Genomic DNA, 17,323 nt, shown 5'->3' with positions numbered 1-17,323 from the left:
CTCCCCCTTTACAATAAGGCCCAAATGGTCTCTCTGCCGTTCTTGTGGTGCATCTACCTGGACGGGAACATTTGTTTGATAAACTCAGTACACACCGAATTTCTTTTTGAAGCTTATTGGTGTAAAGCCAGGGATAGCACTGCGTTTAGGGACACTGTGCCTATGGATGTATTTTAGCATCTGCAAACACCTTGGAAACAGAAGTGAAAAGGGTACATTTAACTACAAGGTCAGAGATTCAGAAGTGTTTGGAGCTTCAATAAAACTCTCAACAGCTAAAGAACATTTTTTCTGTGTTAATTTAATCATACAAATATTCATTTATACATTAAGGAAAAAGCTTCCTTTTTATTTTTTCCCCCAATATGCTATCATAGGACTTCTCCCAGACTCAATGAGGCAACACACCATCCTGTTCTACACATGCACTCCCCCCAGAGAGAATAGACAGGCTGCAGAACCACCCACTCACTCACACAAGAAAAAAAAATTAAACACACAACAGAAACCCAGACGTGGGACAGCGTGCATTTCCTAATCCTGCAGACTCCAGCTACTCTCATGCCCATGTGCTCTTGGACCGCACAACCTTGCCCCTCTGTTGCGGGGGGGGGAGCCGCATCTTTCAAGCCCTCGAGGGGTTTGGATACAACTCTCCTGAGGTGTGGGCAGCAGACTCCTGCTCCCCTTCCTCCTAGTGTGGCATCGCCAGTTTGCAGCTAGTCCTAGGTATCTCATGCTCCAACTCGCCTAGACTGAGACAGGGTGCCTGGACTACCACTGCTCATAGCGTCTTAGCTACACAGCTACAAATCCTAAAAGGCTCATGCTTGACACAAGGATCTGTTTTAGAGACCATCAGATATGTATTGCATTACCTCTTTTTCCTTTTTTAAGAGGGAGGAAGAGGGAAGATCTTGCTTTCTCACCACCTCAAGACTTCAGGGCAGATGGCATTATTAAGAGACTGGAGCCAGTTGCAGCCTCTCTGTGACCACATCCCCTCTACCAGTGGGTACCAGCCCCATCCCTCCCCCACTCAGGAGCACCAGCCTCACTTGGGTAACACATCCTCTTCTACTGGCTCACTAGTCTCAACCCAGTCATGATTTCCTCACATTTCCAACAGGCCTGAGAGTTCAGTGTGCTTAACTCACCTGGACTGGGTTACCTGAGCTGCTGCATACACAGAGCCTTACACTCACCAAAAGATTTGGCATTCAGGACTTCTGAAAAATCAGGCCATGCTTCATGTACTCGATAGTAGACTCCAGGAGTCTGAAGGCATCAGTCCTATAGCAATCAATGCAATCACAGTGCCCTGAAGTCACCTGGGAAGAGCTTTTCTGCATAGAACTCAGATCCCCCTTCTTAAAAGCTGGAAACCTGACAGCAAGAACAATTTGGGGCTGGCTGCACCACTAAGCTCCAAGAAACCAGAGGAGACAAAACCACCTCTGGCCTCTGTGAAACACCCTTACTAGAGGAAAAACCCAGAGGGGCAGAGCAACCACTAATTTAAACATTCTTCCACTGTCACAGCGAGGGTTATAACCCTCGCCCTCAAAGCGTTCAGAGCACTTTGCAATCATCCGTGCGGCGATCATTCCCACAGACCAGAGTGCTTACACTCAGCTACCTGGGGAACAGCTGTACTGTGAGTAGCAAGAGGCTGCAGATTTCAGCAGCAACTCAGATGTGGCCCTGCTTTTCTTCACACCTCGGAATAAGTGACCCTTGTCACAGGGACACCGTGGACTGAAAACACTTAAGAGGAGAGAGAATTCAAATCTGTGCAGAACAAGTATGCCTTCTGAGTGGGAAAGCACAGGACGACTTGGGGTGCATGCAAGCTTTTTTCAAGAAAAGGAAAATTCAGTCTTAGTAGTGGGAGCACAGGAACACAAATGCGGCAGCCATTACATAAGGGAGGAGCATACATGCCTGGGAGCAGAAAAAAGCTAGAGTGGGGGTATCCGTGTTCAAGGGTCTCTCAGCTGACACAAGGCAAAGGTTGCAGCAGCACCAGCTATAGTATGCAGACCCAGAACTTACTTCCCCCCCCCGCCCCTTTCCTTACACAGCTGCTGAAAGGAGCTAACAAAGACAAAGAATCACCTTGTCACTTGGACAAACAGCAGTCTCCAGTGTTTTAAATGCTTTCAGAAGGGAAGCAGCAGTATTACAAGAGGTGTAATGGTCAGGTATGTTTTCATGCCTTTAGAGCTTGCTCAAAAAGGAGGGAGCGGAGAACGAATCCACTTGCCCATGCTATAGTGATGCAAATCATTCCCTAGATTCAGCTACTGAGAGAAGACAACTTATCCAGGGCAAAAAGATTTTTACAAGAACAAGAACCAAGTGCTACAGCTGCACTAACCAGTGCACCACCACCTTCCGCGTTTACATTTCACAGCAGATCAATCTGCATCTGTACCAGCTCACCCAGTTCTAGCAAACTGCCATGATAGACGCAGGTCCGCTTGCCAAACCACATGTGCAAATGGCTAGCAGTCCAAATTTCCTCTTCTTCATGGAGAGAACTTCTTACATTATACTTGTTTCTCCCTGTAAAAATTTCTGCAGGGAGGCTTCAGATAACATGGTGACCTTTAGCAACCAAACCTCTGAAACACAAACAGAATCTATCAGCTGTTTCCATGGAATTAACAGTGAGCAGTTAGTCTGCTTGGAGCTACAATGTCTTAGTATTCTCCCAAAGGTCCAATTCTTCCCTCTGTAAGATACAAGGAACTCCCACTGTCCTCTTCGAAGATCCATCTGTATGCACTAATAACATAAAGAGAGTCCTCAGCAGCTGCGGTGAAAATGAATCCCCCACTCAAAACCAACCAAGAAAAAACAACCAGTCTGGAACAATCAGCCTGGAGCCACACGCCATGCAGCAGGCTCACACTCAGCTCTCAAAAACAAGAAAGGAGACCATGCTGGAGAGACGTGGAAGAAGGTAGCAGGGGCTTTGCATATTATTGTATCTTTGGCAGATGGCTGTTCTCGCCGTGTTCAAGTTTCTGAAAGAGACTGTGCCCCCTCACCTTGCTCCCCTTCAGCATGGTCTGTGGTGATACAACGCTTTAGAAATCCACCACAGTACTCAAGGCTGTTCTTCCTCTCCCCACATAGGACCTCCCAATCCATAACTGCATGGACATACACCGAAAGAACAGCAGAGCAACCTCCGTTTGAGGAGCAATTCCTCCTCTGACAACATGCCCTGGAGAGCCCACTTAGAAGGTGAGAGCCTCACCTGTAAAAAGCTACAAGCCAGTAAGACAAAGGCGAGTGAATACAAGGCGATACAGTGGAATCCAGCTGATGATACTAACTCTTGCTCTACATTCAAAAACGCAATGAAATAGCCTCTGTTTGCTAAGCTAATACTTTCTCACAGGAGAAATGAATTGAAACTTACTCTGCGTAAGAGAGAGACAGCAAAGGGAGATTCAAAACTAAAAGGACATGACTTCTGTAAAGCTTTACAACTACTATCAAGTGAATTATGCCTACAGAAAGATAGTTTCCTCTTGGCACGAGACTGATACGCTTGCTTGGTTGTTCTAGGCACAGCTACTGTATATCAAGAGTTAACAAAAAGGTATTTTGAAACGCTAACCACATAGGACAGCTCTGGAACTTTAATAAATCTTTCTTGTTAACAGGGGTGCCTATTTATGAGTACTTCACGTACAAGGGGAAGGGAAATGAGCCCTCCATGTTATCCTAACCCAGTCCCAGAGTTTCTCTCCAACTCTGATACCGAGACCTTTTTTCAGCACCATTTCCAGTGACATGCAGGACAACTAACAGCAACACCCAAACCAAAAGGAAAAAACAGAAGAAATAAGAGAAGATTTAAAAGTTGGTAACTAAAACCAGCAGGTGCTATTAAAATGCAGAACTGGGTGAAGACCCAATCTCTCATTAAAAATGTCCAACAAAAATAAGTCACTGCACAAACCCCAGAAGATGCTAAGCAAGTTCCCATTCGGTAGCAAGCAAAACATGACAGTTCCATAAAAATGCACGCTGTCCCTTATTTAAAAAAATATGAACAGGAAACAAACAAAAATTAAACATTTGCTCAAACTACAACCGCTCTGTAGGCAAAATATTCTTTTTTTTAAAGATGGCTTTTTCATTTTAATTTTTTAAACTTTTAAGCTACCTAATTACGTGTGAAAATGACTTCTAAAAAAAACCCCATGGTGTTGGTATACTTTCTTTCTCATAGCATTAAACAACACTCCTGAAATTCAGCATTCACACATGCATACTTAGATTTTGTATTTTCCTCTGGAAACAGCTAGTCTTAAGTTATCGGGTTTTTGTTTTGTTTTCTTCTTTATCCAGGATACGGAGGCAGAGAAGGGGGCTCCACGTTGTGTCTGCTTGCCACATGAATCCCCCTCCCTTCCCCATAAGTCAGTTCTTTGTTAAATTCTCCTCTTGTCGATACCCGTTTTTTGTTTTTGTTTTAAGACTGTCCGAAGGGATAAGGACCGTGGAAACCCTGAAAGAAAGTTGGAGACATAATCAATTTCAATAGGCAAGAAATACAACTGATTAGCGTATGCCCACAAATACTGCCCATCCCATCCCAGTACTTCTAAATCAAACGCAACCTTTACCCACCACAGGAGTGACCTCTGTTGTCCGACCATATGAAACACTCTTGAGACACAGGGTTCAATGCTTGCTGTTGGTCTCCTCAGAGACCACGTCAGAGGCTATCAACAACTTACCTCTTCCAGCTGCTATTTAGGCCAGACAATAAATAGCCAGGCAAAATGTTTCTCAGATATTACAGGGCCACAGGGTAGCTTGCGAGGTTTTCTACACCAGAGTAGCAATCCCCTACGGATGCTACAATACCTGGAGGCCAAACAGGTGTAGTTTCACCAGGCTATACTGTGCAGTAAGCAGTTAAGTGAAAGGCTGTAAACAGTGGAAGGGTCTATTTTCAAAAAGAGCATTTTGAAATCCATGTTCCCACCTGCCGCTTTCACTCTCCCAAGGCAAGGATATACATTTTCCTCTAGCAAAAATCAACCACAATATTTCACCAAAAAATTAAAATACTTACTATACAATCCATTTTCCCTTCTTTACATTCTCAGGTGAGGGACCTAAATGCCAGATCTAGTAACAGGTCTCAAATCAACAGGAACTCTTTTCTGTAAGTTCTTATGTTCAAATGACCCATCAAGTATTTCATCAGGGAGCAAAAGAAAGACCAAAAGGGAGGCAAGAGATCTAAGTCACGGAGATATAAAGTTTGATATAACAGATGAAGATACACACATCAAATCCTGTAAGATCCAGATACATGCTCAGGTCAGAAGTGAGATGAGAGAGAAAAGCTCATTATATTTCATTATCAAAGCTGGAAGACAATTAGGCAACTGCTTTTTTATGCAGTTCGGCTTCTGCCTACGGTGCCGCTGAATAAGACAACTGACAGCGCAATTAACACAAAGTCATTCTCTGTCCTGAAGTGAAGCGCTGACTTCACTTTTCACCGTTTCACCTTCAACAGGACAAAGGGCTACCCATCAAAGGAAACATTGTTTCCAGCATGTTTTCCTGCAACCCAGGAACAACCTTGCTGCATGAGCCACACAGCCATGAAGCAATGAGTCTTTAATATGACTCATACCAAAAAAACCCAACTGTGTTAGTTTAAGCCCAACTGCAAAAACCCAGGTTCAAAGAGCTCTATTGTATCTATGTTATAAACCGTCTTAGAAAGCAAATGCTATAAGGTGCCTATAGTCTGGCTGCAGCTAGTGAGGAAAAGCTTCATCCCCTAGGATTTATTGTATGACACAGTACAAGACAACTGTAAAATGAAGCACCTCCCAGAAGCTCTCAAGATTCCAGCGCAGGAGAAAAATTAGCAGGCAATTAACCAGGACATCTGCAAATTGAGTGCAAAATAGGAAAAAAGTTTAGAAGCTCAGAAATTGCTGTTTGCAGATAGAAATGTGTGCAAGTGATGGGGGAGGGGGGGGGAAAATACGCTTCTGCTCTAGGAATATGCTGCACTCCCAGTTTGTAAGAGCAAGCATTTCAAAAGATCAACACCCAGCAGATTCCAGAAGCAGAGTTCACTTCAGAAAGCAGTAGTTCCCACCAAAATTAAGAGAGAACATTTCTGGAAAAATAGTCACTGAAATGGAAAGAGCAGAAAAGAAACAGTGCATTTAAATAACGCACACAGGCAAGCAACATCAGCAACAAAAATCACAGGACACACAAGGAAAAAAACGATCAAAAACAATGTTAGAAACAAGATCCTAAGCAGCCTTATCTCAGAGGGGTTAAGCCATCGTACCTACCATTGCTCTACACAGGAAAAACAGGATTTGTTGCCGATTACCTGTACAGATATTTGCTAGAATTCACCTCATCTTTTAATTGCAGATACTGCAATTAAATAATCTTGTTTGCAGACGCTGCCTGGCAAGCATTCACAAACCGATGCGAGTGGTTTGAAAAGTAACTGCTCCCAGCTGTCTGCTCCCTCTGCTGGAGGTTGGTTACTCCGCAGCAGAGCCAATAATTTGCAGCTGAAGTCATTTGGGCAGGCTGTAAGCCTCATGACACCTGCATTGCCCCGACAAAAAAAAAAGTTACCACAGTTAATAAGCACAGGACTCTGGACTGTGCATTGAGGCAAGTCAGACATGAGAACAGTTCATTAACCCATCTTGCTATATGCACAGAGCAACTCTGTAAAGTGGCTATTAACCTTGCTTTCGGTGAAAACCTTCCTCTGGGTCGTCAGGTATCGTTTTCCACAGTATCTAATTTAAAGCTTCACAACTATGCTTATGCTATGTTAATTACAAGCAGAATTTAGCTCATCTATCATGTTGGATTTCTAAGCACGTACAATTCCAAGAATAATCTTGAGATCTGACTGCAGTTTTTTTTTTTTTCTTTTGATGCAATGAACTCCCTAAAAAGAAACCCCAAGTCTTTGCTCTTGGGATTACCACAATGCAACTTTGGACACAAAGAACTGCATCTCATTTACCCATGAGATTTATTACTGTACATGAAAACTTATGAAATTTTTAAAAATTCATTTCCTTTAAGATCAAGAGCAGATTTGATTGCACATCAGGCTTAACTTCCCTATGAAGACACAGATCTCCTGCATGAGGAAAAAAATGCTTTTAATCTAACATTGTGCCAAGCAGCATAGCATTTCACATTTTTATGGATATTTCCAGAAAAAAAAATTCTAATGAAAACAATCAAAATTCTGCATCCTATAACCTATTCATTAAGCTTTAATTTTTTTAGTTAAGTAACCATAGCCAGGACATGGATAGGAACAAATGGCAAAACATGCTTTAGGAACCGGATTGCAGTCTAGAACATTTCATTTCAGGTGTTTGTACTGACATATCCTTCCTGTGACATCCCTGAACAAGAAACTCTTATTCCCCTCTGTAAGTGAGAATACTTTCTTTTTTCCTCCTCTTATTCACCTGATCCAGTTAAGACTGCACGCTCTTTGCGGCAGAAATTGTTTATTATATGTATTCAATATGCACAGTGTAACAGTGCCTTGGTATCTGACAGCTTCTGCTATTTGTGTTGCAGCAGTAACAGTCTCCACTCTAAGACATCTTCAGAAATAACTGTTCCTTGTATGCAGCATTTTACACCATAAACTTGCAAAAAAGCAAAAAAACAAAAAAAAACAAAAAAACCCAAAAACCTTGCATGCAACTGCAGTTTTTCTGAATTATTTCAGCTGAAGAATCACACTATTTCTGGCAAATTCCCTTTTATTCTCAAAGTGAGATCACTGTTTTTATGAAAAGCTCAGCTGCAGCTTTGCAAATTTACTTTTAGGTCTTCCATTATCTTCCATAGAAGTAATTGCTAACTTGCTACTGAAAACACACTGGCTATTCAGACAGATAAATACATGAGAACAGAGGATCATGTTTTTCAAGAGAAGACTCGACATGAGAATTACTGGTATAAAATCATTTGACTTCAGTGTCTAAAAGGGAATTGAGAGCTTCTGGAAAGTTAAAGGCCTTTGTAAAAGCTGAACTCTTTCCAGACATTAAATGGAGGCACCTGTGCCAGAAGGCAGGCACAACAAGCACAGCAAAAACACTCTTATGTGCATTCACTACACCACCCGAATACGATCTGAAGAACAAACAGAAGTGTCCCATCTGCCTTCTTAACAGAATGGTTAAAAAGTTACAATGGCTACTAACCGTTTTTAGTTAACACTGAAATAAAACCAAGATTAAGTTAACCTTTTATAAACCATCACAAGACAGGCTTTCAAATAGCTATCTTTATTTCACCTCTGTGGCTGAGCCGAGACCAATAAAAGGTACACTTTAAGAGAGACAGGAGTTTTTGATGCACAGCTGCAAAGCAATACAGGAGTCTCCCAGTGTACACTGACAGTAGGTAGCATCAGACAACACTACAAGTCCCCGCTTCCTCACCACCTCCTGGGCTGTTCCTAGCCAGTGCTTCTCCAAACTACGCAGCGGTCTCTTGACTAACTTATGTAAACTGAACACGAACAGAAGAACAAAGTATTTAGCACTGTTCCCCCCCCCCCTTTTTTTTTTTTTTAAATTCCATGCATGCTGTGCAAACATGGTGTGGCAATTAAGACCACCAGAAAGTCAAGAACCTTCTCACAGTGCAGCCACTCTTATGGCTGGTTTAGATGCATGAACTGATTAGGTACACGAGGGTTCAGGTACACGGTTAAGTTACCATGCAACAACTTAGCTGTTGTAACTTAATCAACCGCGTGCTTTTAGTCTGCAGAGATAAAAGAATAGGGAAACTGTTGGCCTACAATGGAGCAAAGTTAAGCTAAAATCACATTATCTCACATTTCCCACAGTCCAAGAGCACGTGGACTGTCGGTTTTCATGGATGAGCTAACGTGCAGCATCCAAACACATTAGTCTTTCACCAAAAAAGCAAACCAGCTCATGCAACATCAGTTTAGCCTGCAGACACTATGCAGCCAGCGTGGCTGTCAAAGAGCAGCTATGGTAGTTTTGAGTCCTGACTTTCTCCCACTTCATTCTAAATGAGTTTAACTATGTGGTAACTAGCCCAGTTTAAAGCCCAGATATAGGGATAGAAGGGTCTCCTCTACATGGAAGCTAAGGGAAAAAATAATAATAATTAAAATGATATTTCTGAGGCATCATCCTTACCCAAGTGTGATCTGGTACCCAAACAGTTACCAGTGGAAAAAACTGTCTCAACTCTACAGAGGTACTCCAAAAATATGCAAATTGGAGTACCCTCATTTGGAAGAAGCATGCCTCTCAGAGGAGCAGCAGCAACTTTTAAACTCAGCTGAGACAGGGGAAGCCAATTAAAGGCTCTAAAGATCAAGGGAAAACCAAAAATCCCTCTAAGAAAATTGTCAAGTAGCGTGGATCAGAATTCAGCTGCACACAGAATGAAGAAAGATGGGGAGCATAAATGCAGCAGGAAAAAAGTGTTAAGAATTTTACTTTGTGAACTCCAAATATGCTTATATTTCACAGGGCTTTTAAGAGTAGCATAAGTAGCTTAATATCAGCCAAACTGTAGCGTGTCCTTTATTATGGCAGTGACTATTTATTTTTACTGGTGAATCCTTGCAGACTCACAGCTTCCACATGCAGCTTTCTACATTCCACAGAAAGCAGCAACTCCTCAATGCAGATGGGTGGGCAACTAAATTCACCAACAGATTTAGGCAGTTTCTTTTAATGCAAGTGACAAGTACACTCTGAATGTCTGTATATGGCAATCTACTTCAGATCTTCTTAGAGACGTTTAAACCTGTAGGTTTCTTTTCTTAGTTAAGAAATTTAGTTCCCCAGGCACCATATGACTGCATCTTGTGCTTTTAATATAAAAGACAGTCACAAGAGAGCAGCAGTGACCTCAACAATGTTGCTATGAGACAGGAGCGAGTAAATATAAGGAAGCTATATTAGCCACATCTCTCTTGAGAATACAGAGAGAAAGTGATTGCCAAACAGGAGAATAAAATACCCATGCATGGGTATAGCCAGACTCTAATATAGCTCATCCCTATCCTGAGATAAGCACTATCCTGCACTTAAAGTACATGTTTAATTCTAAGAACATGCAAAAACTCTGCTGGGAATGGATAATAGTAATAACAGGCTTAAAAGGATGTCTTGAACATAGACCCTGATCTACAACCCTGAAGAACTTTATTTGGTAAGGTAAGCTGGGTGGACCCAGGGAAGCCACGTACTACAGCAGGAATAAAGGTCACATTCAACTTGTTTTGACTATGTCACAGGTTTAATCCTATCTCTTTATAGGGAATTCAGCTTTTTTTTTTTTTTTTCTCCTCCAAAAGAAAGTTTATTTCACTGAGCGCAGCATCCACATCACATTCCCTATACTTCTGTAGGAAAGCACTCTGAATGTTTCACATGTGAAACATTAATATACTTGTCTAACTCAGCAGCAGATGGCATGTCAGTATCACAGAAACCCTGACTCGACTGGGGAATTTTAGAGGACAAGTCACACCTGCTCAGTTGGACCAGAGGGAGAACTAATACAGACAAGACTTGGCAACTTCTAGTGTGTTATACAGCTGCAGCTTGCCACTGGCTCTTAAGATGCCAGAAACTACTAGTTTTGTCTCAAAGATTTCATAGTCTCATGCAACTACATGGTTGGGCTTCTCCAAGACCTCTTGGCAGGGAGGAAGCCCCAACGATGATCTGAGAAACATTTAAGGGCTTATATTACTTTTAAATATGGGATGTAGGCCCTTCTGAATGTCTTAACTAAACCTTACCCATCCCCCTTTGCTGCACCTCACCAAACGCTTTGTTAAACATGACTAGGTATCCACTCCGTTTGCTGGGTGCGTGAAAACAGACACAAGTACTAAGGGTTCTGCCCAAAGGAAATAAAATCCAGGTATCCTAATGTGTAACTACATAACCAGCTCATCTGGTTATGTAGTTTATCTGCTCCTAGAACCTGAAATAAAGCCTTCCCTGTCAACGTTATGTCATAAGGCAACAGCTCTAAAGCAGCAGTTTCCTTTCACCCTCAAGCAGCAGAGCACAGATCCAGCCCCTGTGGAAGTGGGGGAGACTGAACGGCTTAAGCAGATGGTAGGATACAGCTTTTACCAACAGGTACCTGAACACCATCTGCTGCTCAGGTGGTTTAATACTTCTGAAGTCGCCCCCAGTAAGCCCTTCTTCTCCAGTTAATCTAAGAGAGAGACCTAGCTGGGGATAATGGTTACACATTTCCCCTTTGTAGGGAAAGGGGAGAGGAAAAAAAGAAATCTTATTTTCCAGAAAGACTTGCAGCTTGCAGGAAGAAGGCTTATAATAGTGCTAGATCTAAACCATGGAAGGTGAGCATGTTCACCTGGCAATTTTAAATGAGACCAAGTGTTCAGGAGATTAAACTTACTTGAACTTGTTCACTCTACAGAAACCAGTCACAAATATTGTATCAATGTGAATATCAAGTTTAAGTGGCAGAATTCGTCCTGCCCTGGATGGACCAGGCAAGGTATACTTGCTGGACAAAGGACCCTGACCTTCAGAACTACCTGAATAATGTCCCCCAAAGCAAAAACTAACTTGTTTTATTTTGTCACAAATAGAAACATAGTGGTACAGTAAATGAACAAACCTTTACCAACTCCCCCTCCTCTCCCAAAAGGACCATCAAATTATCCCTTCTGAAGCAAGAAAGGAACACAATTTCTGCTTTTGTCTCAGACAGTCTACCCTCAAAACCACCAAAAAGCATTCTGTAATACAAAAAGGAACAAAAAGCAAGAGAAAGAAGGTCACCTACCCTACATCTGAGGCTAAACTACAATGACTCACAACATAAGAGTTCTGATCAAGAACTCTGGATTACTAGCTAGACCAGCTTACATACACTTAGTGAAATTATCATCCTTAGCAGTGCTTCAGTCTCCTTTTGGCTTTTCTCCTCTGTGGTATAGCTGACATTTGCTATGTCCTCTGCATCTCCAACAGGTACAGGTTTCTTACACCTATGTTCCTTCAAAAGATATAGTATTCTAATCCTCTGCAGCCAGTCTGTTGATACACTCGACCTTTTAGTACCCACAGCACTCATTTCACTAGGAAGGGTAAGGAAATTTACTACACGGAAAGAGACCTAGTGAAAACTGAAGGCCGCATTACTGCCAAAACCCCACATCCAGAATTTTTGTGCAGGATCTTTTTTCAGAAGCGCCTATCTTAGCAGTTCCACGTCCATCCACCTGCAAGTGCAAATCAACTATGAAGCAACTGCCAGGTTCTGCACCCACAGGAAACAAGCAAGTGAAAAAAGCCAAGCCCAGCCTAAAGCTCACCACCCAAACTGGAACTGAGTATTCCTACCTAAATTAAACCCAGTAGTTTAGTTATGAAAGGCTGTATTTTAGCAATGAAAGGCTAGTTAGTCCACTATCTCAAAGCTATACTTAGTATCTCATTTTTACTTTATCTTGTTTTCACTGACTGATGCACAAATAGAGCTGTTAACCAATCTTTGCTTGGACATGTATGACAGACAACAGCACAGCAGCATTCCCCACATGAAGCACCTGACTGAAATAATCTTTTAACGTAGAGAAGCTACATCAGAATACATATGGCCTCTGCCAGGCCAGAGGATGGTCTCTGAAGAGATCACTGCTATGAAAGTGTGCACTGCTATCCACCAAGCAACTGTTAAACGGCAGTGACTTTCAGTCTCTGGCCGATTTAGATTGTATTTGATAGGTGAAAGGCTTTATTTCTACCAATTTCCTAAGCCGTTCATCTGATTTTTAATGACTGAGAATCTTGAAGCAGGAGCCAACACAGCTTACAAAAGTTGATGCTTGAAGTGCAAAACATGTAAAGGGTGATTGGTAGCCTGCCAAACAGTCATTCCCACACACGCCATGAGTTTAAAAAAAAAAAAAAAAGCACAGCCCTGATACAAAGTAGGACACTAAAATATGATCCATTGACATAGGACAGGCAGTTCATCCAGTTAGGAACTATAGTGCTGTAGGTGAACTAACATCAGGGCTTTATTAAGTCATTCAGCAACCAAGTGTTATTGTCCTACACAGCCTGCTTAAAGTACAGTAAAGCATTTTTAAGGGATTTTAAAATTAAACTATTTTGACATACGACAGTACACACCTACACAAACTGGCTGCATTAACAGGTGGATTCTGAGTTGTAAATAATCCTGCAATTCAATTTTCACACACAAGCAAATAAAAACAGTCAAAATATCACTCAGACTCATATAGCATTCATCAAGCGAGCTTTTTGAGAGAGATTTAAAGTAAGGATAATTTAAAAGTCACCTACAATTATAAACAAGACAAGGACACAGACAGGAATAATCCTTTGATTGACTATTCCTGACAGATAGCTTCTGGGATCAAAATGTTGAGCTCTGTAGTCTCTCCAGACCAGTTAAAAAGAAGTTATCTGATTCATCTTAGGTTTTGGGAGGGTGATATTTTTTAAATCCTTTTTTATGTAAAACTCAGGAGCGCAGCTAGAGAGATATTTTGACTTATTTGCACACGTGACTGGAGTAGGCTCCAGCCACTAATAGTTACAGCACCCAGACAAGATTATATAAACTTTAAGAAGGATTTGAAGCAAAAACAAAAAGGTGGATCTGGTAGAGTCTATCAGAGGCAAAGGTATTGTAATGTAATATGAGGAGTTGGCAGAGTCAGACAGTCAAATTCAAAACCTTCCTTAGCAGGTCTGGCAGAAGCAGAAGGGAAGGGCTTTGCAGTTTGTAACGAAGAACTATTACACATACATCACAGTCTCATCATCTACCCATTCTCCTGTTCTCCCAGGGCACCTACCTTACTGTACGTCACTACCGACAAGTTGTTCGAGTGACTGCTGGGGGAGAGATTTACAGAGTTTTGTGACAGTCCATTCTGATCTTGTTCGATTTGGTCAGGAGCAGGCCCCCATGTGTTTTTGCTGATTGTGCCTAGCTCGGAACCCCCAGGGTCTTTTAGGTTGTTTTCATCTGGTTGCCTGTTCTTCTGTGGAGAGGCGAATGGGTTAAAGTTTCCTTCTACCTTGCGATGTGGTTGTGTGTTGAACTCTGTTTCAAAGGATGACAGCTGCTGTGTTACTCCTAGAAGTCCTCCAACCTCCACGCTGAGGATCACCCAGATGACATCTATAAAAGGGAAAGACATTCAGGTCATCAATAGATAGAGTTTATGGAGAAAGAGAGAGAAGGAAAAAACAGAACAGAGATTCCATCCTTTATAATGGCAGGGGAAAAAAAAAAAAAAAACCAAGAAAAAAAGGTTTGCCATAACATTTTATAAAGCATTAGAAATAATGGCTAAGCTAATCAAGTCCAACCCCTACAGAAAACCAAGCAAGTTTTACTCCTCCTGAACTTACAGAAACTAATTAAAAACATAAAAACAACAAATCAGCATGACAACGTGAAACTCCATACTTCAGATTATCAGTGAGAGACTTTGAAAAAAGATGACTTCAAGTGACTTTATCCAAGGCCATACAGCAAGCCTGAAATGAGAGCCCGCTCCCAATCTTCTGCTCTGATGGTAAAAGCCAGGGATTTTTGTTTAGTTTTGTTGGTTTTTAGTAGCCAAACATTTTAGAAGGTAGTTAGGTCTATGACAACTCACTCTAAAATACTTCTATTCCAGTTCCAAAATACCCATATTAGGCGGACAAGCTACCTTTGGGAGACTATTATATGAATTCTCAATGTACTGGATAGAACAACAACTCTATGAGGAGTTCAAAATATTTACAGCTCTTACCTAATGCATATCTGTCCTTTGTTTGCAGATAAAATTATTATTCTACTTACCATTACATTTATACCTCATGCAAACAGCGTGGCTTATTTACCTAAATAAATTTGTTATGTATTCAAATTCAGTTTTATTGGTTTTTTCCCTCTCCATTAAATGTACCTGAGTTTTGTTTTGCTGCGCGTAGAGGGAGAATTCAGAACAGCAATACCTTACCTCACCTCACCAGATCTAATAACGGCACCTCATGTCACATGTAATTCAGTTTCCAGGTTTTCTGCAGTTAACGTTAATCTACAAGGGGCAGTTTTGTGCTGCCACTACTGGCCTGGGGGAAAGAGATAGCAAGTTCTTTTGCTGTTCGGTTTTACTATCATTGCTACTTGAGCAGTTTTATTTTGCAGAAGTTCACCTTCCATTCGCTCATCGGGCTTAATCAGGCTGGGTTCATTAGTTTGCAATTTACAAGGCAATTAAAGACAGGAAGATTTTTACCTTACCAAAATAGCAATGCTTGAGAGTCCCCAAAATCCTGCCAGGGTGGTCAACACTGTTGTAAACAGCGCCAGGAAGCTCCCAAAACGCACCAGGAACCGGCCTGACCGCAGCGGGCGGCGGGGCCCGCTGCCCTGCGCCTCCCGGCAGCGCGGCGGCGCCCCCTGCCGCCCGTCCGCGGCGCCGCAGCCGCCCCCCGCCGCCGGGGCTGCCACTAACCGCCCCCGCCCCCCGCCCCCCCCCAAAAGGCTAAAACCTGAATTAACCCGAGCCCCCTTGCCGAGCCCTTAGGCAGACGTTGGACCTTCAGTCGGGGAAATAAGGAGCATAAAAGTGACTGCATCGCAGGGGAACAGTATCTTTAATGCCAAGCCCAGCAGCCAAACAGATTTTAACTTGTAGATGTTTTCTTTCAAAATGTGTAACTTAAGGATGTTTAGTAAGGTCTTAAACTGTTTCTTTGCTGTCATCTGTGAAAGCCCTGGTTGTATACGCACACAGGCTCGTGGCAGACAGTGCTAGCTGAACTGCCCTTTCAACCTGAGCGCAGGAATTTACGCTCTTATTTAAGGGACAAGTTACATCCACTTCCAGTACAGAAGAGTCTTATGTATACTGACAATTCTGCCAAAGAAACATGTACTTCTGAGCAGAGTTATTTTTGACTCAGAGTGTTAATATTTCTCATTCAAACCCATGTACCAAGGATACTCCCAGCTGCCAAAACAGTCACAAAAACGTTGTCAGTATAAACTAAAGCTGGCTAAAAATGACTGCAATACTCCAAATGAACGAAGATGTTGGTGGGTTCAGGCTGAGGCACTACACAAAACATCACACAGTGATTTTTAAACAGAGTTCTAAAAACTTTCTACAGTAAATGCACCAGGTTAAAGTATTAGAACTTGGGCCATTTCTTAACCTAACTTCTTACATGGGGATTTCACCACCTGAAAAGTTCTTAGGGCTGTATTTAGTTCACCATGTTCTGCGCTGGGTAACTCGGAAAGAATCCCAACAAAGACCGACTGGGGAGGAATCTCAAGGAGAACCATGCAAGTCCCTTTATTCTCTGGAGCTTTGTATAATCTGCAATTTGTTCCAGAGTTTAGAAAACAAACTTGTGCTGACCAAGAAAACAAAGCAGCTCACTTAATGTTTTCTCTATTCTATTTTCTACATTTAGTCTCAAGAGCTGGAAGACCTCTGCACCGACCATCAGGTTTGTAGAGCGCAACACTTACAGAGTGGAAACCTAGGACCATCTCGCTCAGCTGTATCTTCACAGAAGGTAGTAACGTGTCAACAGCCGTTACAATAAATCACACAAGGAAAGCGTACTGCTAAATTATCATTTAGGCATCAGGAGGGCCTCTGCAAGGGGCCAGCAGGAGCATCTATTTTGCCTTGCAATGTGAGTATCACGAAGAAGAGCCTGAAGGGCCAGAAAGGGAAGCACTCACCTCCGTAATAGAGTCCTGTGGCAGTGCACATGCGCCACTGTCCCTGATACATTCCTGCCGTGCTGGGGCTGCACATCTGAACGCTGACGTCTGCAATCTCCTGGGGCTCCAGGGACCTGACCATCACCATGTTTACATGGCCAAACTGGTCTCCCCCAACATACTTCAGACAAACCCCCGGGGGCCACGCCTCTGTCCCTAGGATTAAGCAGAAGAAAGAATTAATGACAGCGCACCAGGAAAAGCTTTGCACCTGTATGAGAAGGGATAAAATATGCTTATTAAAACACTTGTGCAAATGTTAACAGTCAAAGGAATATCAAGCTGTGTGTAACCAGCAATGGATGTGGAAGCCAGCAATGGACGTGGAAGAATACACTTCTCAGACAAGACATAACTGGTCCACTGTGCAACCAGTAGGCAAACTCATATTTCTATTTAAATAATCTCTAGCTCTTCTTTACACAGGAAAATTCTC

General features: G+C 42.3%; 1 protein-coding gene across 1 annotated transcript in view; it reads right to left on the bottom strand.

The window, feature by feature from the left end:
* Positions 1-281: 281 nt before the first annotated feature.
* Positions 282-17,323, bottom strand: part of ILRUN (inflammation and lipid regulator with UBA-like and NBR1-like domains) — a 35,990-nt gene continuing 18,948 nt past the window's right edge. The window contains exons 3-5 of the mRNA XM_068918077.1: positions 16,846-17,043; positions 13,943-14,271; positions 282-4,531 (exon numbers count right to left, since the gene is read on the bottom strand). Of these exons, the coding sequence (XP_068774178.1) occupies positions 4,496-4,531; positions 13,943-14,271; positions 16,846-17,043 (563 nt within the window). The 3' untranslated portion in view covers positions 282-4,495. The remainder of the gene's footprint in view (positions 4,532-13,942; positions 14,272-16,845; positions 17,044-17,323) is intronic.

This window comes from Struthio camelus, chromosome 24 (assembly GCF_040807025.1).
Source record: "Struthio camelus isolate bStrCam1 chromosome 24, bStrCam1.hap1, whole genome shotgun sequence".
Taxonomy (NCBI): Eukaryota; Metazoa; Chordata; class Aves; order Struthioniformes; family Struthionidae; genus Struthio; species Struthio camelus.
The sequence above is the reverse complement of the archived record's forward strand: the minus strand, read 5'-3'. Positions and strand labels throughout refer to the sequence as shown.